General features: G+C 32.0%; 2 protein-coding genes across 4 annotated transcripts in view; one reads left to right on the top strand and one right to left on the bottom strand.

The window, feature by feature from the left end:
- LOC145286227 (uncharacterized) overlaps positions 1 to 15847 on the bottom strand; it is a 38020-nt gene extending 22173 nt beyond the window's left edge. Inside the window, exons 1-2 of one of the 3 annotated variants that reach the window (XM_080135042.1) lie at positions 15718 to 15838; positions 5222 to 5261 (exon numbers count right to left, since the gene is read on the bottom strand). In XM_080135042.1, the coding sequence (XP_079991168.1) occupies positions 5222 to 5250 (29 nt within the window). In that variant the 5' untranslated portion in view covers positions 5251 to 5261; positions 15718 to 15838. Of the gene's footprint in view, positions 1 to 5221; positions 5262 to 15717 lie in introns of all 3 variants that reach the window. The other 2 variants (XM_080135043.1, XM_080135044.1) reach the window with 2 other exon arrangements.
- Positions 15848 to 15902: 55 nt separating this feature from the next.
- The window catches only part of LOC145286225 (protein-lysine N-methyltransferase EEF2KMT-like), a 37919-nt gene continuing 30451 nt past the window's right edge, over positions 15903 to 23370 (top strand). Inside the window, exons 1-3 of the mRNA XM_080135040.1 lie at positions 15903 to 16031; positions 22595 to 22735; positions 22967 to 23077. Of these exons, the coding sequence (XP_079991166.1) occupies positions 15930 to 16031; positions 22595 to 22735; positions 22967 to 23077 (354 nt within the window). The 5' untranslated portion in view covers positions 15903 to 15929. The remainder of the gene's footprint in view (positions 16032 to 22594; positions 22736 to 22966; positions 23078 to 23370) is intronic.

Raw genomic sequence — 23370 nt, 5'->3', positions numbered from 1 at the left:
TAGTTCTTTCTAAGCTGAAAATTTCTATTTTTTCTGAAGAGTATGTGCATGAAAACATTCAATATTGACATAACAATAATTTGATTGTTTCTGTGTAGCAAAACAGATCTGTAACAAAAAATGTGCAAAAATTTTAAAATGCTGAGAGAATTTGGTAAGAAAAATAAATATTTGGAACTTGGAATGTAGCTATACCATTATTTATTTATATATATATATATATATATATATATATATATATATTGGAATCATTCCAGACAAGGTGTGAATCCACTTCATGTAAAGAACTAACAAGAATAAAAAGATGATTATTACAAAGAAAGAAATGTCTATTGCCTTAATCTTAAAAAGATCAAGACTATAGGTAGGACAAAAAGAGTCAGCAGAAGGAGAGTTTCATAAGCCTGCAGGTCTTGGCAATAATGCGGTATCAAAAGAAATTGGTGAGACATCATTATGCCAACGAGTCAAAGTAGCTGGAACAAAGGAAGCAGGGAATAGATCAGACAATTATGAAGAGCACATGCCATAATAGTATTTATAAAAAAGACTGCCAACATCATATCTGTGAGAGAGCGTGGTTGCAGAGAAGAATAAAGGGTGGTACCAATCAATCTACAGATCCGTTTCTGCAGCTTATCAAGACCACTCCAATGGGACAAAGATTCACCAGTCCAAATATGACAACAGTACTCCATGGTTACAGTGAAGTTGATAATGTCATGACCTGACAGTTCCATATGCTGCGTTTTAGTCATGTCAGAAACGATAACACTACTTATACTATTAGCAACTTTAACGTGGTCCTTCTTGTGAATACATACTTCTAAAAAGAATCTGGGCAAGCAATGCAAACATAAGCAAAATGTTACAACATGCGGATTGATACAAATTTGCTTTTCTGTTAAAAAAAAAAATGTTATTTAGAGAATCTTCTTTGTTTCTTGGCAATATATTTAATATTTTTAAATTTAACAGTTTATATATATTAAATGATAAATTTGAATCATTTTCTTTTGTGTTACGTAAGGGCTATTCCCTTTGCATGTAAGTAAGAAAAGATACTAGATAAGTGATTAGGATAAGGCTAGAATTGAACCCTGTAGGCAATAATAGAAAATGGAATGTTAGAAATTAAGTCTATTGTTAATTCTATTAGAAATAGTTAAATATTGTTAATTCTATTAGAAATAGTTAAATATTGTTAATTCTATTAGAAATAGTTAAATATTGTTAATTCTATTAGAAATAGTTAAATATTGTTTATGTCGGAAAAAGAGTCGATTGGCCATTCTTTAGAAATCTAGATATTAAATAAGTCAATTAAAAGAATGAACAATGCAAATTAAAGATATTGTTTAAAAATAGGTTAGAATTATAATTGAGGATTCTTTTGTTTGTCAAAAGTATGTTTGGACAAACATATGTAAAACCACATGAAAATTAGTCACATTTGAAAACCACACTTCTGACGTCATAAACAAAGGAGATTTCTCAATATAGGAATCTGAGGGTTCGAAGTTAGGTTGTCAGTCAGTCGATCAAACAGAGTTGAAAGTCGACAGTTGATGAGAGATAGTCAGTTGGAGAGGAGAGCCCTTAGAAGCGAAGAGTAGAAGATTAGACCATATAGATCCAAGTTTGAATTCCTGACATCATCGACCGGCCGATCAGATGAATAAAGCAATCACCATTAATAATTTGTAACTGTTTGTCTCGTGTCGTCATTCATCACAACCAGAAAAGGTAAATGTGTTTTATCATCTTGTGTAAACCCTTCCAAGTTATGTGTCCCCACCATCATCATAAGTGAAGTATCTCCTCCCCACTATATGTGTATAAGAACTGTGGAATAAAATATATATCCAGCCCGTATTAATATGAAACCTCCAAGAATTGTCACAGTCATCATGATGTAATACATATAAAATGTCTCCCTCATCATCATCTGTTCTGAGTCCTCGTTTTATATATCCCCCGACCTGCTACACAACATTTGTTTGTTTTACTTTGGAACCATCACTTATCAAGGCCCGAAAGTCACTTGATTAAAGGTTAACGAATGTAAGGTGATAGTTTAGTAATAGTTAATGGTGTAGATTAGATAAAATTTATTTAAGGGGACAGCTCAACAAGAACTTGTTTACATTGGATTTGAAGTCTACTATGTTGTATTCAATTGGGAAGCAGACCAGCGGAACAGTGTTACACAGGTAGACAGTTCTGGGAAAGAAGCCTTGTTCCTGGAATCTGTCTTTAGATTAAGGCACAGATAGATAGTGGGAGAAATTGTATATAGTGGTTGTAGCTAGTCAAATGTTTGACGAAAGTTTGGCAAGGGTGGGGACCATAGATTGGAATTCAGTCAAGCATTTGCTATGAAAATAACAATAGATCTACATAGTTTGTATTTGTTCTTAACTGGGATTTTGGAATCAGAAGGAGTCAGATGTTTAAGAGAGTCAGAAATGAATGCTAAGAGTTAAGTGTCAGTCATATTATTTAATCCGACTAACCATTACTGAATGTTGGAGTTGAAGTCAGAATCGTCCCTTCCAATTCGCAACACTGTTTCTAACAAGAATAAAACACATGTTATGTTGAATTTTACCACAGTTCTTAATGTAAAGGTAACATTTTATGTCATAAAATTAAAAAAAAATTCATCATACTTTATCTAGAACTAGACTTTTTAAAAACGGACAAAAATCATAGCCTGTTGACTTAGGAGTGCTTTCTGACAAATTTCTTCAGTAAATGTGGTATTGTGGTGACTAATCCTTACTATGTATCCAATGGATACCATAATAAATAGTTCGCTGCAGCTTATAAGGATTCATACAAAATTTTAACCAGATTGAACCAGTAGTTTCTGAGAAAAAGTAGAACAAAGAGAATTATAATATAAAAGTTATCAAGTTTTTATTAGGTTTTATTTCTTATGCAATTAAGACATTTTTCTCTACAATTCCGAGTTCCGTCATAGTTTAACAGGTTCAATAAAAAATAAACTTTGTTGGCAAGCATATTTTTGATAATTACATTTATACTTCATTTATATATTATGTTAAAAAATGTTTATGTTTACATTTTTCTATTGTTTTTTAATGTTCTATAGCATTTTCCTTCTAATTTGCTGATAAACAGAAGCACTGCTAAATTGTAACTGAAGCCAAAATTGTGGAAAAAATTCTTCAAAGGGGGAAAAAATCTATTGAAATAAAATTAAACCTAACAATATTATTGATGCTAACTTAATGTGATAACATTTTTAATAAATTTAAGGCGATAACATTTTTAATAAATTTAAGGTGATAACATTTTTTATAAATTTAAGGTGATCACATTTTTTATAAATTTAAGGTGATCACATTTTTTATAAATTTAAGGTGATCACATTTTTAATAAATTTAATGTGACAACATTTTTAATAAATTTAATGTGACAACATTTTTAATAAATTTAATGTGACAACATTTTTAATAAATTTAATGTGACAACATTTTTAATAAATTTAATGTGATAACATTTTTAATAAATTTGATGTGATAACATTTTTAATAAATTTAATGTGATAACATTTTTAATAAATTTAATGTGACAACATTTTTAATAAATTAAGGTGACAACATTTTTAATAAATTTAATGTGACAACATTTTTAATAAATTTAAGGTGATAACATTTTTAATAAATTTAATGTGACAACATTTTTAATAAATTTAATGTGACAACATTTTTAATAAATTTAATGTGACAACATTTTTAATAAATTTAACGTGACAACATTTTTAATAAATTTAACGTGACAACATTTTTAATAAATTTAACGTGACAACATTTTTAATAAATTTAACGTGACAACATTTTTAATAAATTTAACGTGATAACATTTTTAATAAATTTAAGGTGATAACATTTTTAATAAATTTAAGGTGATAACATTTTTAATAAATTTAAGGTGATAACATTTTTAATAAATTTAATGCGTAAAAATGTTACATATATAATAAGAAGCATTATATTAAAAAATTCTATTACAAAACAAAAATAAAATAATCAAGTTTATCATTTTGTGTGAGTTTATGATGTGTTATAAAGTTTAATAATTCCATTTAAGCTTTAATTGAAAAAATTAAATTAACTTTAAATTAAAATTGCTCAATCAATTCCAAGCAACAAGACCAAAAAGATTCCTAAAAAACATTTTTTAAGTGTGAACATGCATCTTGATGTTCAGCAACCGTGATGGTGCATGCATGTTTCAAACAACAGACCAGTAATGGAGAAAAATATAACTTAAGATTTGAACATCCAGAAAATTGGTAGCCTCTTTGAAAAAGTTATCAAAAGCAAGGAACATGCTGTGAACGAGAGCTGCTTGAGATTCCACAAAGTTTATGTCCACTTCAGATAATGGCCTCCTTAGTAAGTTTTTATATCTATTAATTAACAGTTGATGATTCTCAAGAAGGCTTGCTGAGTAATCCAACCAAGATGACAGTGACATTATATATATACACACACGCATACATACATACATACACACATGCTCACTTTGTTGGATAGAGCATACTGGTAAGTGAAATAACAAATTGCCACTAGCGTATAGATGCAATATTGTTTGTGTAAACAAATGGAGCTTCTGGCATTTGACAAAGTTTATTATTGTGATTTTTCCTATTTTAGCAGTAGCCTTTAGTAGGCTTTGGGGGCTATAAGCGCCGACTGTCATCTTGACAGTCAAGTTAAGCTTGAAGCAGTTACTTATCTAGCCGCCCTAAAGAGTTATGATACAGCAAAACTGTGTGGAATTCTGAAGACAGATTTGGTTTTTGAGCGTAATTGGTGAGTGGGCTTCATGCTTTGCTCAGAGATTTTCAATTCAGTCGAATCAAATGAACATTTGTCATGCAGAAGGGATTCAGTTCTGATTACAAGTTTGTCATTCCACAGAGAAACCAAGAGACATTTTAACTTAAAACATTATTATTTGTTTCAAACTAAAAGTCAAAGGAAAATCCTTTTATTTACAGGGTTGACCAAGACGACAATCAACATAAATGTCAATGTTGAAATACCACACAATCGTGGCCTGTGCAGTGAATGCACATAATGACAAGTTCACATTAGTAATAAATTCCAAACCAAAGAAAGCTTATTTTACAGGGAAAAAAAATTATATAACAAATCTGAAAGAGATAAATTAATCTTATACTTACTTTGGTACAGTTCGGTTAGCAGGGATCATTTTCCAAGTTTCTAAACACAAGACGTAATAAAAAATAAGGAAGATTTGTGGATATTTCAAATAACATTAAAAAAACATGATTCGTCTTAAATTATTAATAGATAAAAAATGGCAGACATTTATTCACATTATGACTCTCCTAAATTAGAATGTGATTTGGAAGATTTTAATCTAATGAATGGGAAATAACTTTTGGCTAAGTTTAAAGGTTACGGTCAAGCATCATTTGTGTCCCTTAATAAAAGGATAACAAATTTTCGAATGTGCATCTGTTGGATCAAAAAAACCATAAAACTGATACGAGAACAAAAAAAATTACATGAGAATATTTACTCAAATGGAAATGACTGCGTTCTAAAGAAACTCAAATTTGCAATGAGACCTCGGACAGAATTGAAGTAAAAACACACAAAAGAAAAGCCAAAAAAAGGAGAAAAGGCACACATAAAAAGAGAAGAGACACAAACAAGGAGAAAAAATACAAACAAGATGAAAAGCCAACAACAAAGAGAAACCCCCCCCCCAAAAAAAAACAAGGAAAAAGTCAAAAATAAAAAAAGAAAAGCCACCAAAAAGGAGAAAAGACAAAAAGAAAAAAGGAAAAGAAAAGTTAAAAGAAAAAGCCAAAAAAGGAGAAAAAAGGAAAAAGAAACAAAAAAGAAAGAAAAAAAGAGAAAGAAATAAAAAGAGAAAAAAAAAGAAAGTAAATGATCCTCATTAACCAATTTTAATCTTCATTTCAATTAAATAAGCCAAGTTATTTGCATTGAAAGATAAAAATGTCTTCAGAATAAAAACCAACTCAAACAGAAACTAAAAAGAAGCTTGAACTCTAGTAAAGAATGTGATACACATGAAGGCCATTAACAATAGTTTCATGCTGAAACACAATACCTAAGCAATTGTAATTTATATTTAATGCTGAAACACCAATATATAAGTAATTTATATGTTAGTAGTAGGAAAAATTGCATTTATACATTTCCAACAGTATACCTACTCAGCACCAAATCACTAACTAAACAATTATCTTCAATCATAAACCCAATCTAGCCTATTGCTAACCCTAACACCTCAAACTACCCTTTACTTTACCCACATCGCACTTGGACCTTCCTTTCTCCCACAACTACTAACAACTGTATATATATATATATATTTATTGAACAGTCAAAGCATATATATATATATATATATATATATATATATATATATATATATATATATATCTGCTTTGACTGTTCAATAAATGCTATTCTTAAAGTTTTGTTAATGAAACAAAACACTGAGATGAAATCAGCATGATTCTGTGCTAATTCTTTCTCTTCTACAGTGTATTCTTATATAGTTTGTTGAATATTTGTCTTTTAAACATATCTTTCCAAATGTGCAAACAACCACAATACAGCTAGCCGATTGGATCTGAACTTGGCATATTCACTTTCAGTCAGACTCGACAGGATTGTTAAAGACAAACTTTATTAAGATGATAAAGATTATTTACATGTATTATTATTCATCAGACTACTGTTCTCATCTTGAATATGATTTTCACAACGTTTTGGCTGATATAACTTCTGACCTTCTTCAAGTGTACCTTGTCGAACTCGGGAATGTTTCTGTCAAACTCAGGAAGGTTTCTGTCAAACTTGGGAATTTGGACAGAATTTCTAGCAGAACCCTTTATTTACTTCATGGGGGTAGCGTGCTCTTTTTCCATCAGCCATGACTTGATAGAGGTGCTAAGTAATTCGCAAATGTATATTTCGGTCGCCCACACTGAGGATTGAATATCATTTTACAATTGATTTTTCCCAGTACTCTAACCACTGCGCCACATTCATTGCGGACAATTCTAGTACGAATTTTAGGAGCCTTAAACCTATTTTTACTTCTAGTTGTAAATATCATCATTTATTACTAATCATTACTATATATTAATGTATATCTATCTCTATACTTATTACTTGTATATATTAATGTTTTTACTTATTACTTGTATATATTATCTAATGTTTATATAAGATGAGAACAGTAGTCCGATGAATAATAATACAAATAACCAATCCTCATCTCAAAAATTCAGAAACGATTATTTACATGTTCAATAGAAAGAGGAGGGTATCTTAGCAAAATTATATTTTTACTAGCAAAAGTACCCGTCGTTGACTGGGTTCAAAAACAGCCTACAGAAAATGGACTCTGATTTATGAAAGTATGATAGGTTATGAAAAGGAAGGGTTGTAAATTTGGAGGCATCAAAACCAAAGCAAAATATGATGAAAGTAAAAATAAAATAGATACACCCCATAATTTATTATACCATACCTGTTCACAATGAAACACTTATCACAATATTCTGTGGATCTATATTAAAAAACCTTGTTAAACTTTGGGACATATTTCCATTCTATGGAGGTAAGGTGCGAACAAACACCCCATAATTTTATTATACCATATTTCTTCGAACTGAAACATAATTATCAAAGTATACTTATGCAGATAGATATGAAAAGTCTTTATTAAAGTTTGTGCCTATTTCCATTCTATGGAGGCCAGGCGCGAACGCAGACCCCACAATTTTATTATACCATCCCTATTTAAGTTAAAACATACTTATCAAAGTATTCTTATGTACATCTATATCAAAAACACTTGTAAATGTTTTTCTTTAATTTTTTATTTCCATACTTTGTGGACCAGGCGCAAACGCAGACCCCACAATTTTAATGAACCACTGTTCTGCCAGATCAAACATACCCATTCCTGTGTCTCGATACATCTTCTATCATTATATGTAATTAGTTTTTTAAAATAGTCAACCATATAGGAGCCTGTTCGTGATCAGATACACACAGACATTCAGCTTTATATTATAGATATACAGCTTCCACCGTTTTATCAAATCATCCAATTTCACCTTAATAATAATAATTCAAAAACACCCCCAAATCTTAATTAAATATGAATCAAATAGTTTTCACAATGAAAAATCTTACTCTGTTAAAATGCTGAAATGTTTAAGAAAAGCTTAATGACTAGTAAAAAGAATCTCATAAAAAAAAAAACAGGGTACACAATTTTCCTATAATATAAACAATCATGAATTTGTAAAATTTTACAAATTTGGAATGGCATTTATATATGCATACATGATAAACGTTTAAATAAAATTTTAATTGCTGAAAAAAAATTACTCCCTATCCCCCATCGCTATCTTCACCAGACAACTTTGCAAAAAAATGTTTTAGAGTGAAACCCTTCAACTATATCCAAGTTATCTCCCCTGAACATATTCGCCAACAGAGAGTATGCATTCTCCTGTATTGAAAATGAAAAATCTATCACAGTTAAAGTCCTAGGGACTACGTTCTTGTAGAAATTACTGAGATTCCCAGATTAGCTCAAAATGTGCTTATATATTACGAGTTCATCTTTCTTTTTATCTATCCTGACCTTGGCAACATATTTCTTTCTGATTACACTGGAATATTAATGTATTCTTTCACTTTGTAATAATGTCTGTGATTTTCACCCTTTTATCATGTTTTCTATATCTCTACTTTAATTCTTGTTTGTTTTTTTTTCTGATCCATCCTTTCAAGTTCATGGCCCAATGATCTAATGTTCTGCTCGAGTGCGAACAAGAACTCTCCATACCTGCAAACATTTTTGATGCACAAGTCTTTTTTGTAACTCATCACGTGTCAGACAAAAACGCAGGAGTTAAAAACATTTGCAAATAAATATTGAGAGTTCCTGTACACACTCCAGCAGAACATCATTGGACAACTCGAAATGATGGATAAAAAAAAAAAAGAAACAGGAATTGTCACTATTGTTTAATCAAACATGCATCAAAGAAAAAAAAATGCTGCCCATATATACATTATATATATATATATATATATATATATATATATATATATATAAAAGTGAGAATGTGTACGTGAGGACACTTCTCAACTTATATACTCAACAAATTTTTAATCTACAAACTTGAAATTTGGTATATAGGTTATTTAGACATATGGAAAACGTTTTAATCAGGAAAAAAGCTCTTCTAAGGAGTCAAAATTGAAAAATTGGTACGTGGGAGTTGTTCGATTTTTCTCTGTTTGCTACCTATTTCATGATTGCGCATGCGTGAACGGTTCACATTAGATTCCTTATGTTAAATATAAGTCAGTTTAAAAATAAATTTAAAGGGCATGTCATGCTGGCTAAATGGTTATCATACTTGACTCACTATCTTTAGGTTTGGGTTTCGATCTCTGGTCGAGTACTTTTTTTTATTTACAAGAAGTGGACTGTTTAGAAAAAAACATAATACTTGTATTTGCATATCTAAATTTCTGTATTAATTAAAATAATATTTAATCAAATTTTACAACCAGGTAACACCATGTGGCCTGCTATTATATATATATCTGTAAAAGTGAAATTGTGTGTGTGTGTGTGTGTACATTTCCCTACCAAACTACTCTGTCAATTTTCAGTCTACATACTCGAGATTTGACATAAGAGGTATTGAGATTTGGGAAATCTTTTTAATCAGTTTTTGGACAGAAATTTGGCTGTCAAGGGGTCAAAGTTCAACAATTTGACCTTTGAAAACTCTACTAAACTTCTCTCCCAATTTGAAATTTTATATATAGGTTACTTGGACATGGATCAAACTTTTTAATTTGATTTGAGCCCAAAACAATAAATTTTAAGGTATCAAAATTAGGATCCAAGTAAAAAAATATTTGACCTCTGTGGTCTCTACCAAATTACTCGACGGTCTAAACAATTGAAATTTTACATAAAGTGTATTCAGACATAGGGCAAGCTTTTTAATTGTTTTTGGCCGAAATTTTGGCTTCCAAGGGGTCAAAGTTCAAAAGATTTGATCTTTGCGGTCTCTAGCAAACTATTCAGCCAATTTTGGGTCTACACATTTGAAATTTTACATAAAAGGGTATTCAGACATGAAGCAAGCTTTTTAATCAGTTTTGAGGCGAAAATTAGGCTGCCAAGAGGTGAAAGATCATAATAGAACAGGATTTTTTTTCCCAGTTACACTCTGTACCGTAATGAAGTGGCACTAACCCTATGGGGTTTGAATGGCTTCTTCCAAAGGAGGAAGTTTCATGGGAGTATGAAATTCACAAGTGGTCCTCAGTCGCATATATAATTTATATTCAGTAAAAAAAAAAAAAAAGAAAAAAAGTTTTTATATAAAGCTTACCTAGTCTAAAATATAGCATGTGTACACTAAATTTCATTAAAACATAGTGATTAAATAGAAAAATTATTCAACTTTAATGTGAAGATGTTCCTTATGTCCATCTATCATATAAATCTCACATGTCTGTTTAAATGCATGTATGTATGTATGTTAGTTGGCCGTTGACCCAGAAAAAAGACTTCATTCGCCCTTTCGAAGGTCTTGTTTTTAATCCTTCAGAGACTAGCTGCCCTCCTCACCAAACAAGTCTGGGAACCAGTTTAGTCGCCGGTGATCCGACCATGAGGCAGGTAGTACTGGGTTACATGGTACCAGTAGCATATGACATGACCTGACACACCGTGTATATTTGTGTGTGTGTATATGTGTATTAGGGTGGAGAGGGCTCCCGTAAGCCGTGGTGAAGGCAACCTTTCTAGGAGAAGCAAATCTCTGATTTAAAAAACCATAAAGCGGGAGACCAGTACCCGCATTAAGCTGGTCTGCAGTTTAATTTGTTGCTGGCTATCTTGCTCTTGCTTGTTGCTGGATCTCAACATTTTGAACCGAGAGAGAGACTTAGCTGTCGTACAAAGCTAAGACTCTGTAACATCATCTTTGTATAGATACTCCCTCAGGCATTTGGGCTCATGGATTTTAAATGTCTGAGGGAGTGGCACTCGTCTGACAAGACGTTGCAATCATCATGTATGTATGTATGTATGTATGTATGCCTAAAACTTGACAGTAGTGACGGATTTTCACAAGATAGGTATCGTTTTGAAGCTCGACCCTTCGGATGAGAAAATTGGCTAAAAACATTAATTCCTTCACCCTCTACTAGGCAATTTTCTACAAGGAGGGTCGGTTTTTTATCGTTGCCATATTTGCAAGTCATTGTATCAGTTGAAATGACTTTATTAATTTCAACGTTCCAAACTTCTGGTCCCATAATGGAGTAGGGGTAAGACGTCAGGTTTTCTTTCACTTTCTTTTTTTTCCTTTTGCATCACAGGTTCAAGCCTACAACTTTTTTTTTTTTTTTTTTGCTCAACACACACCTTCAAACACCCGGGCAACGCCGGACATCCAGGCTAGTTCACCATAAAAGAAACAGGACATTTTACAAGACTTTGATATCTGTGATTTTATATAAATCTATATTGTATTTTTCTTTTTCTATCTGTCTGTTCCACTTATTCTCGGAAACTATTTGGCCAATCTGGCTGAACTTTTGTATGAACTTTCATGATAAGGTGCAGTGAACTAAGTATTATGATGCACAGTCGGGGATTAATATTTAATGGAAAAATGAGCACAAAGTTAACCACATTGAACCATCAATTTGGCATAAAGCACTCATCCAAAGTCAAAAGGCTATAACTTTTGTCAGTTTTTAACAAGCTAAAATGTCTAGTATACTTATAAGCTATTTAATTGAGAAATGCTTTTCATCACGGAAAATTTCATTGTTTTTTTTTCAGCATTTAAAATACCGGATATTGATCTTCTGTTCAATCATTCTCCTGTGTGTCATGAGTTATTTGAAAATGCGATGAAGGAACAAGTTCTTAATCACCTTAACCAAAACTATGTAGTAATAAGCAAGTAGGAATTTCATCCTGCAAGATGTGCTATCAACTCTCCCTTCCGCTTTTGCTTGATCAAAAATTCCTATATTTTCTTTTATTAAGAGTTTTATAACAAATTTTGTTCAATTAATAATTTTAAGATCACACGATACAGTAATAATAGAATTTGACTTTCATAATGCTTAAAAACAAATCAGGGCATTTTTTTTTTTTTTTTTTTTTTTTTTTTTTACTATAGTGAACAAATAAAAAAAATGGGGGGGGGGGTGAAAAAATAAATATACAACAAATAAGTGTTACCAAAGGCAAGATAATTTAAATTTCTTCCAACTTGGATAAATTTTTATGTATGCTAACTTATTTTAAAGTGTTTTTACTTGACAAAATACTGGTATTAACAATAAATATCACCAATCATTTGAAAATCTAAAGTTCTACAAGTATTTTATTTAATCTTCGAGTGATTATCGAGGCTACAGACTGGCTTTAACGACACAACTACTTTTCTTTTCTATTTTTGCATTTCTAACTGGATAGACACTAGATTGCTTTTGTTTTTAAGTTAAAAGAAAGAAAGAAAAAAAACACTTTAAAACAAGTTAAAATCTTATCCAGCTAAATAGAAGAGTAACTTAGTTTTCGTTTCATAACATTTTCATATTTATTTATTTTTGTTGATAGCCAACAAATCATATACGGAAAAATGAAATGATTAAACAAATTCCTTCATTAAATTCGCTTTCCAAAAAAAATGTAAACATTTTCTCACCTGAAAATTAATTACAAGAAAAGCCAAGGTGAAAGAAGGCATAAAACAAAAAATGAACGTAAAAAAAAAAAAAAAAAAAAAAATCTAAGTAGGTATAACTAATAAAAGATGTGGTTATATTTTTACAGCTGTTTACTGTTTACTATAAAAAGAAAAATGGATTAAATCGTATTTCAATAACATAAATTATTTAAACTCGCCCGGAAATATAAAGTCGCAATCTTTTATAAACATAACTTATGTTCATTTGTTTCTTTATAATTAAGAACAGGGAATATTTTTTTTCTGTAAAAGTGAGGGGAGGGTAAATAGAAGAGTAAAGAAAAATATTTTAGCATTGGGGGGGGGGCTTGTTAAGATCGAGTCGACAGATAGATTTTTTTTTAATATGTCGTTTTCAGCAAAAACAATATTACGTACTTAATTGTCACGTCGAAAATAATGATATACCTAAAAATTACTAAATTTCATCAAGTAGAAAATTATTTATAGTTAAAACTAAAAGTAATTTATACGGAAAATTGGGTAAAACTACATTTACACATTATTATAAAGTAGACTGAAAAGGGGACCTAACTCGGAACGAATATTTTAGATTACTTGTTCGTAGCGTGTAATATTTGTTGTTTATAGCGAGACTTTTGGGCGCTTTTAGGACGAAATTTCGGAAATCGTAAAACTGAATTTTCACATGAAAACAATGGTATCTACGTATTTCTCGTATTTTTAAGATGATTATATCCAAAAATTACAAAAATCGATAAGGTAGAAAATTATTTATTAAAGAAAATAAAAATAGAATTTGATGAAAATGATTGTAAGACACACTAGAGTTCAAAAGGGAGGTAATATTCCGTTTCAATTTAAACAAGATGGCCGAAATTTTTCACCTGCTCAGGCTGCTCATACGATTAAAGTTGTTTTATTTAAATATTCAGGTAATTTCAACTGCATAATTTGGATTGTAATTTATTAGAATTGACAAAAAATAAGCAGTAGAAACCATTGTTTTTTATCTGAAACTCCATTTATCGACTACTTCATACTAAAAATGCAATATCATGCGATGAATTTTCGTATGTTTTGGATGTATTACTACTTCCGACATGACAATTAAGTCCGTAACATCGTTTTTGCTTAAAACAACATATTCAAAAAATCGATCTGTCGACTATCTTAACAAGTGCCTTTTTTTTAAACAAATAAAAAAATGGTAAAAATTTGTTTTGTTTTATAAAAATTAGAAGAAACAAGTTCCTTGTTATCATTCCACTAAAACATGAACATTAGTTATGACTTTCTTGACGAGTTTTCAATTCAGCGTTTCATGTTTACAAAAAACTACAACTTAGTGTTTTTAATGTTGTTTCCAATCAAAACATGGTTTAAGTAAAAGATAAGTTGTTTTGGAGTAATGCTATTGGTACTCTAAATAATTTACGTGCCTAAAAAAATAACAATAAAAAAAAACTAAGTTTATGCAAATTATTGTATCGCGCTATATTTCATGTAAAATTCAATTTTTACGATATCTTTTTTTTTTTTAATTAAACTGTAAGGTGAAAGTACAGAATAGTTACAAAACACCCTCCCCTCCTCATATTAAGAATGGCTTTCTAAATAACGTTATTATTTCAGCACGGTACAATAAGTGCATAAGTACTCCTCGCAAAAAAAGAAGACATTTGAGAATTACATAAAAAAAAAGTATAATCTAATATTTCGATAATAAAAAGATTTCTTTTTTGAGAATATTTTTCAACGAAAAAGTTAATTTTGACTTTAACGATAATAATCTTGGTGCTATTTTTGAAATCGTATTTCCGAATTTAATTAAAGTTTTATGTTTTTTATTCAATTGTAAGGTTAAAGTACAAAATAGGTACAAAACACCCTCCCCTCCCAATGTTAAGAATGGCTTTTTAAATAATGTTATTATTTCAGCACGGATCAATAAGTGCATGGAGTACCATAATCTTTAACAAATGTTATTATAGACATTAATCAGCAAATCAAAAGATAAACAACAAAAGGGGGGGGGGTTATAGTACAAATTCTAAAATAAATAAAATCAAGCGAACAAATAATACGATATACATATAAATAAAAAGATTTGGATCACGGATTTTTCTTTGATTTTGTTATTAAACAACAAAAATGAATTTAAGAAAAAAAAAAATATATATATGACTTATATTTTTGTTTAAACTAATTAAAATTATCTTAAGTAGAAGTTTAATTAAAATTTATTTTATTTAGTTTAATAATTATAATAATTAAATACTCAATAATTATCTTTTTGTTTGTTTTTAGTCCCAAAAAGTTGTTTTATTCAAATTTAAGTAAAGCCATTGAGGAGGCTTTTTTTTATGATGGATAAAACTAATTGTAGATTTACTTAATTTTATTAATTTGTCATAAAACTAAATATATTAATATATATATATATATAAATTAAAATATAAAAAGATGTCGACTACAGCTTTTATATTTTATTTCACCTATATAAAATACAAGCCGACATTAACTTGCGTAAAAATCAACCAAATTTACAATATAAGAATTACAGAGCATACAGAAAGACACTTAAATCAGATAGTTAAATAAGTATATATAATAAAGAACACACATCCACAGTAGATAAATAAACACTTATATTAAAAAGAAAATCCTAAAAATATTTTTAAAATAAAGGCCGGCTTCTTATCTTCACGTGTTCATTAAAACTACCATATCAAACAAGAAGTCCTTTTAACACAGGATTAAATCGTTATATACAAATCATATGAAAATATAACTTTGTGGCAAAATCATGGTTAAAGTGAAATTAATGCTGTACACTTAATAATTATTATATATACATTTACTGTGAGGAGATATAAATAAAAACTTACATTATAATTTTTAAATAAAACTATGCGTTGAAAGTGTTGCTTTTTTTTTTATCACGCCGCCGCCATCGCCGGAATAAGTAAAAATGTGCATTTGTTTTTGTGTCGCGCAATCTGATTGGTCGGTTTGAAGACAGACTTAATAACCTGACTAATCAAAATCGATATCACATTTCACAGTGAAAAAAAAAAGAAAAGAATAATAAAAAAAAAAGATGGCGGCCTCCGTTAGTGGCACTTCTCTGGAAGACCAGCTTCTGGAGGAGACTGCAATCCAGTTTTTTGAAATGGTGCCCATACGAAGGATGAAATGGGGCGTAAGTTGATCAAACAAAGTTTAAATCCCGACAGGATATTTCGTAACGGTTTTCGTTTAAATCCCGATATAAAAATATTGTCTCGTTACAAGCAACATGACGACTACTACTATTACAATAACAACATTTGGATCAAATTCTGCAAGCGTATCCAACATTCATCCATACTTTTAATTCTTTTCTATGTTCTTCCTTTTTAGAAGTCTACATTGTATTAAATGTTTTCGTTTCATTTATTTATTTTTTATTTTATTTTTTTTTTTTTGTATTTTCTATATTTATATTGTGAATAAAACTGCAAACAAGTATAATGAAAGTTATAAAAATAATAGAGGAGGAAAGTATCGTTTTGTTAGATACGGAATCCCCTTCCTTCGCACACTAATATATGATTACATATATTTACTCTTATGTCGTTCAAGTTGATTGTTATTACGTTATTTGATTTTTAGAGGAGAAGCTGCTTGTTTTAAACAATAACAATTTGAAATGCTGCCAGAAAATGCGATATCAAACCCAACAGAATTGAGCAGTAGAATGAATGGATAATAATATCCCATTGTTGTTGTTTCAAAGTTTAGACATAACAAAAGAAATTTCGAAAAATAACACGGATTTTAAAATGTACGATTTTGCTTCAAAATATTAAATCCTGATATTTTTTTTCTTTTTTGCTTTCGAATGAATAACAGTAAGGGGGGGGGTGATTAACAGGAATAAAATATCTATGTTTAAATATCATTTATTTACTTAATCACTACTGTACTATCTACCCAACGTTGTTCGGGAGTTTTTCTGGATGCTCTTACAGGATTTAAACCAAACCGATTTTTGTGTAACTAAATCTAAAACTTACGTTACGATTAAAAAAAAGTTCGGTTCAAATTCTGTGGATCCTACATTTTTCTAATTCGACCTTTTTTTTTATTTATTATTATAGAATTATTGAAAGTTTATTGTTACTGTATTGTTTGGTCATTGAATTATTAATTGAACATTCGGTGCTTGTCCATAATTCCCTCCCATGAAAAAATAAAGAAAAAATGTATATGATGTACATGGCCGTGACCTTTGATGTAGGGGCTACTATCAGGGACATAAGTTGCAGGGATACTATGTAGGGAGTTGAGCAGCAAGATGTCTGTTCACATTACACTTGAACTTATGAGTGTCAGTACAGTTAGGAAAACATGAACCCAGAAGGGAATTCCAAAGTCTAGCAGTTCTGGGGAAGAAACTATTAGAGTAGAATGCAGCTAGGGATCTCTACTGTGTAGGGGTTGGACATTGCTGCTTGTCATAAAATACTTGTAAAACAGGCAGAGGGATGCAATATTTCGTTGATGGGGGGGGGGACAGAGGTTGAAGCTTAGATGACAGTTCAGGACCTATCAGGTTGGCGACTCTTTTGAACCTTGTCCAGAAGTGAGAGACTAGTAGCAGATGCACCAGCCCAAATGTGACAACAATACTCCATACATGGGCGAATGGTGACCTTGTAGAGGTAGAGGATACTTTCAGGCCTAAATAACTTTCTAGCACAGTAGAGAGAGCCCACCTTCTTCGCAGCAGCCTTGGTAATGCTCTCGATGTATTTGTTCCAACTTATTGAGCTTGAACGAAGTACTTTCAGGTAATGTATCTTTAGCTATTGATGGTTGAGAAGGTTTCTTGTTATTATTAAAGGAAACGAGCTTAGTCTTGGCAGCATTGAACATTACCATTCATTTTTTACCCCATTCCACTACAAACTGAAGGTCTTCCTTTAGGGTTTCTGCCATTGCCTTAGATATGTGTTCATTCATTTTCCCCCTGTACCTGTTATGGTGTCGTCAGCAAATATACCCATCTCAGAAATTATTTTATCAGGGAGATCATATATGAATATCAGGAAGAATAAAGGTCCAAAGATCGACCCTTCAAGTACACCCGCATTTATATCATATTGTTTTGATGTACAACCATCGAGGACAACCTGGATTCTTCTCTTATTTAAGAAGGATTTAATTATGTTAAGTATTTGTCCAGTAATACCATAGGATCTGATTTTCATGACAAGACCATCATGCCATACCTTGTCAAAAGCCTTACATATATCAAGGGCTACTGCCCTCTTCTCTCCTGCTTAATCCAGTGCATGGTATATACATTCAGATAACAGTTAGAATGGCTTGCCTAAATCCATATTGATGATTGTACAGAAGTTTAACAACTTCAGCTTGATTAATTATGAACTCAAATATTTTGGTGAAAAGAGGGGAAAGGCTAATGGGGTGATAATTTAATAGGTCAGTTCTTTTGCCAGAATTCTTGTAAACTGATACCACAGAAGCAGTTTTCCAGCAGTTGGGAAAGCATGATTCGTTAAGTCATTTGTTGAAGAGTTTGGAAAGAACTGGAGTAACCACAGCAGAGGATTTTTTTAATAGTACAGCTGGGATGAGATCAAGTCCACATGCTTTTGAGGTGTCTAGGTTTTTTATTTATTTTTTTTATTTTTTATTACATTTTCACCCCAAACAAGGCACATTGCCACTTTGGTATAGGGGGCTACTATCAGGGGCAGCAACTACTGGGGCACTATGTTGGGATTTGGACAGCAAGATGTCGGTTCACGTTACACTTGAACTTCTGCATGTCAGTACAGTTAGAGAAGCAGGGACCTGGAATGGAATTCCAGAGTCTAGCGGTTCTGGGGAAGAAACTACTGGAGTAGAAAGATCTTTTACATCTAGGGATCTCTACTGTGTGGGGGTGGGATTTAGCTGCCTGTCGGGTTTGTCGAGGGTGTCTACGTCGTGGGGGCACAAGTGTCTGCAGTTCGTCAGAGCATTCACCATTAAAATACTTGTAGACCAGGCAGAGGGATGCAACATTTCGTTGATGGGATAGAGGCTGAAGCTTAGATGCCAGTTCAGGGCCTATCAGATTGGCGACTCTCTTTTGAACCTTGTCTAGGAGCGAGAGACTAGCAGCAGATGCACCAGCCCAAATGTGACAACAATACTCCATACATGGGCGAATGGTGGCCTTATAGAGGTACAGGATACTTTCAGGTGTCAGTAGTTTTCTAGCACAGTAGAGAGAGAGCCTACCTTTTTCGCAGTGGCCCTGGCAATGTTTTCAATATAATTGTTCCAACTCATGTTTCCTGTGAACGTTAGGCCAAGCAGTTTGAAAGATGTACTCTCAGACAGGAAGTCACTGGCCATTGCTATTGGTGGCAGAGAAGGTTTCTTGTAATTATTGAAGGAAACCAGTTTAGTCTTGGCAGCATTGAATGTGACCATCCATTTATGTCCCCATTCCACTACAGATTGGAGGTCATCCTCTAGTGTTTTTGCCATTTCTTTAGTTATGTGCTCATTTGTTTTCCTGTCATGCCTGTTATAGAGCGTGGTGTCATCAGAATATATACCCATCTCAGAGGCAGTTTTGTCGGGGAGGTCATTAATAAATATTAGGAACAATAGAGGTCCAAGGATAGACCCCTGAGGCACTCCCGCATTTATATCACACTGTTTAGATGTACGACCGTCGAGGACAACCTGGATTTTTCTCTTATCTAAGAAGGATTTAATTATGTTAAGTATTCTACCAGTGATACCGTATGATCTAATTTTCCTGAGGAGACCCTCATGCCATACCCTGTCAAAGGCCTTAGATATATCTAGAGCTACCGCTCTGCCCTCCCCTGCTTTATGATATCATCTACTTGAGAAGGGGTGATTTCAGATCAGCTAGTACTGTTTCTGTCTGCAAAGGAAAATCAGGGAGAGTGTGGTTTGCTGGATCAAAAGTAGAGTTTGAGGCAAACTGATGGGCAAACATGTTAGCTTTCTCGGTTGCTGTGCAAACAACCTCATGATTGTTGGATAGTGGAGGAATTATTGATTGCCCATTATTTACTACACTGTTGTAGATTTTCCAGAAATCAGGAGTTCCTAATTTCTGCGCTTCGATGCATTTTCTGTTGGTTTCAGTATATTCTCTCTTAGCTGTTCTTTCTTACAATTACTTCTAGCTTCTATAAACTTTTGTCAGTTTGTATTGGACTTATGCTGGATAAATCTGCGGTATGCATGTTGTTTCTGAGCAATGGCAACTGCGCAAGTAGAAGTAAACCATTGGGGAGAGTGAGGTTTGCTATAGAACTTCTGTGTTGGAGCATGTGCTTTAATTGCTCTTTGAATCATTCAGTGGTTTCATTTGCATATTGTTCTGCAGGAAGAGAAAAGATATTTCCCCATAAGCATCTCTGATGTGATCTCTAATGGCATCCCAATCAGCCTTATTGTAGTACCTTGTTGTTTTAAGCAGTGGCTCTTTAACTTGGGCTTGAGAGTTTAGTTATGTCCGTCATTATCACAGCATGATTAGCATTCCAGAGTGGGCAATGGGCATTTGTTACACAATCCCCAGGAACTGCTGTCAGAAATAGATCCATAGATTACTTTCTGTGTTAAGGGAGAAACAAAAATGCATTGTGCTGGATTTAATTTTGTAATTAAGTAGTTAAAAAAAGGGGTGAAAGAATTAAATGGGAAAACAAATAATTTTTTTTTATGTTGGTATTTCATCACAAACAAGGCACAGTGCCGCTTTGATATAAGGGCTACTAATTGGGACCAAATTTACAGGGATACTATGTAGGGAGTTGAGCAGCAAGATGTCTGTTCATATTACTCTTGAACTTCTGCATGTCAGGGAAGCAAGGACCTGGGAGAGAATTCTAAAATCTAGCAGTTTGAGGGAAGAAACTATTTGAGTGGAACGTTTCCGGCATCTAGGGATTCCTACAGTGTAGGAGTGGGATTTTGCTGCTTGTCGGTTTAGTTTGAGGTATTTACGTTAAGGTGGGTACAAATGCTTAGAGTTCATTGGAGCACATTCCATTAAAATACTTGTAAAAGAAGCACAGATAATCAACATTTTGGTGATGAGACAGAGGTTGGAGTTTGGTTGCTAGTGTGAAATCTATTAGGTTGACAAATCTTTTTCTTTTTTTTTATAACCCTGTCTAAGAGTGAGAGACTAGTGGCAGATACACCAGCCCAAATGTGGCAACAATACTCAATCCATATGCGAATAGTGGCTTTGTAGAGATACAGGATACTCTCATGTGTGAGTAACCTTCTAGCAGAGCCCACCTTCGCAGCAGCCTTGGCAATGATCTCAATGTATTTGTTCCAATTCATGTTACCTGTGAATATTAGACCGAAGAGCTTGAACAAAGTATTTTCAAGTAAGGTATCATTAGCCAATAAAAGTTACTTTTCTACCTACCTGAATAAATGTTGTCTTTGGTAACACATTTTTTTTTCACCCTTTTTTAATCTGTTAACTATTGTTAAAAGTTGCCCAATAAATATTTTGGGCATTTTTAACAAAAGCCAACAAAACAAAGAAAAATAGAGTGGGGATAAAAAAATAAATATACAACAAATAAATGTTACCAAAAACAAGATTAATAACTCTTCTTTATACTGGGATAACTTTTTATGTTTTATTTTAAAAACTTTATTTACTTCAAAACAAAAGTAGTATAAAGTCTTTTGCGTTAGAATGGAAAAAAATTGGTGGTTTCATTAGAACCATATTGAGCCTTGATAATCGCTGAAAAATTGAAAATTAAACAAAATACTGACAGAAACACATCCAATAAATATTATCAATTGTGCAAAAATGCTATATTCTACTAGTATTTAGTTAATGCTTTAAAGTTTTCAATAAAGTTTGTGTTCGATTATTTAGATGAAAAGCTGCTTTTTATTTATTTATTTTTAAAGGAACACCGGTCCCTTTTTAACCAACAGTGATCATATGCCTCAGTCTGACCCATAAAGCTAAACTTGCTTGACACCACACCTGGCTTAAACTCTTTCGAAATAAATGCCTCATATTTGGTGTTAATCCTTTTATAATAATGACACTATAAATTTGCCCCCTGAGGTATTTCAAACAGGCGTAAACTTTCCAAAAATAATGTATTTTAGTTGGAATAAATAAATTTTATGGAATAAGATAATAATGAAATTGTGTACAATTTTCAGGTACACTACAATCAATCAAAGGTGCATGTGTAGTTGTTTATAGGATAATCGACAGAGAAGAAGTCCTGATATATCTAATATATATTACATAATTATATGTAATAGATCCCATACTGCCTATCAAGTTCTAATCCTTGTCCCATCTTTGTAATGTTACATCTCTGTGTTTGTTTTACGAGTATTTTAATAATTCCTCTGACAAACTCTTAACACTGCAACGTAAATTGCCTCAACTAACGCAATAAGCAGCAAAATTCTGTGCATTCACTATAGAGGGCGTCCTTACTCCCGCGATATCAGATAGCCTTATAATATGGTGCAACAATAGCAAATGAAAATTGGCTAGTCAGAATCAGTTTGATTTATGAGCTTAAATGCTATTTGGGTCTAAGTTGAAAATCTTAGCAGATGACTATATTTTAGACGATTAAGTTATCAAACTCAAAAGGCCTAAATGAATGCTTGTTGGTTTATTCACTCGTTTTTATGCTTGCTTAATTCTTTGTACAGCATTATGAATTTGAAGGATCAGAAGTCGGGCCTGAAACCCAGCGTAAAGTTTTGACTTCCACAGTCACGAGTCCTCTATGTGAAAAGTATCCGCCATCTTTAAGCTACCAAAGAAACTTCATGAAACACTTTCTGCATAAAGTAAGTTGCCAGCTTCTCTCTCTCCCTCTCTCCTCTTTTTTCTCTCTCTCCCTCTCTCCTCTTTTTTCTCTCCTCCCTTTCTCTTTCTCTCCTCCCTTTCTCTTTTTATTTCTTCTCCTTTTTTCTCATCTTTTTTCTCTTTCTTTCCTCATTCCTTCTCACTCTTCCTGTTTTGTTTAAAATTCTGTTGTCTCAGATAAAATAAGGACTCGTTCACATTGACAATTTCAGCTTGAATCTTGTGATGCTGATATCTGTGATGAAGTCTATGAGGCTTATACCGATATACTCAGTCAGAAGGAAGAAGAAGATGACACGCTATGTTACAAGACATATTCTCTCGTAAGTAACAAATATTATCGATTCTCGGTGCTGATCCAATTTCACCCCAATATTAAAAACTGCTTGTAAAAAGGAAATAAACAAAATGGTACAAAAACTTTATTATGGGTTAGGTTTAAAAAACATAACATATGAAAAAATGACACAAATTCATCAAGAATTTTAAAACTTGAAAAAGCACATTTTAATGGCGAAATGTATTCTCTGATTACATGAAGGTCAATGGCCAAGGGACATAATTCAAATACACATTCATGATAATAATACCAGTTAGAAATCATCTACTGATCCAA

Source organism: Euprymna scolopes, chromosome 10, assembly GCF_053919585.1.
Source record: "Euprymna scolopes isolate OS-2025 chromosome 10, ASM5391958v1, whole genome shotgun sequence".
Lineage (NCBI taxonomy): Eukaryota > Metazoa > Mollusca > Cephalopoda > Sepiida > Sepiolidae > Euprymna > Euprymna scolopes.
The sequence above is the reverse complement of the archived record's forward strand: the minus strand, read 5'-3'. Positions and strand labels throughout refer to the sequence as shown.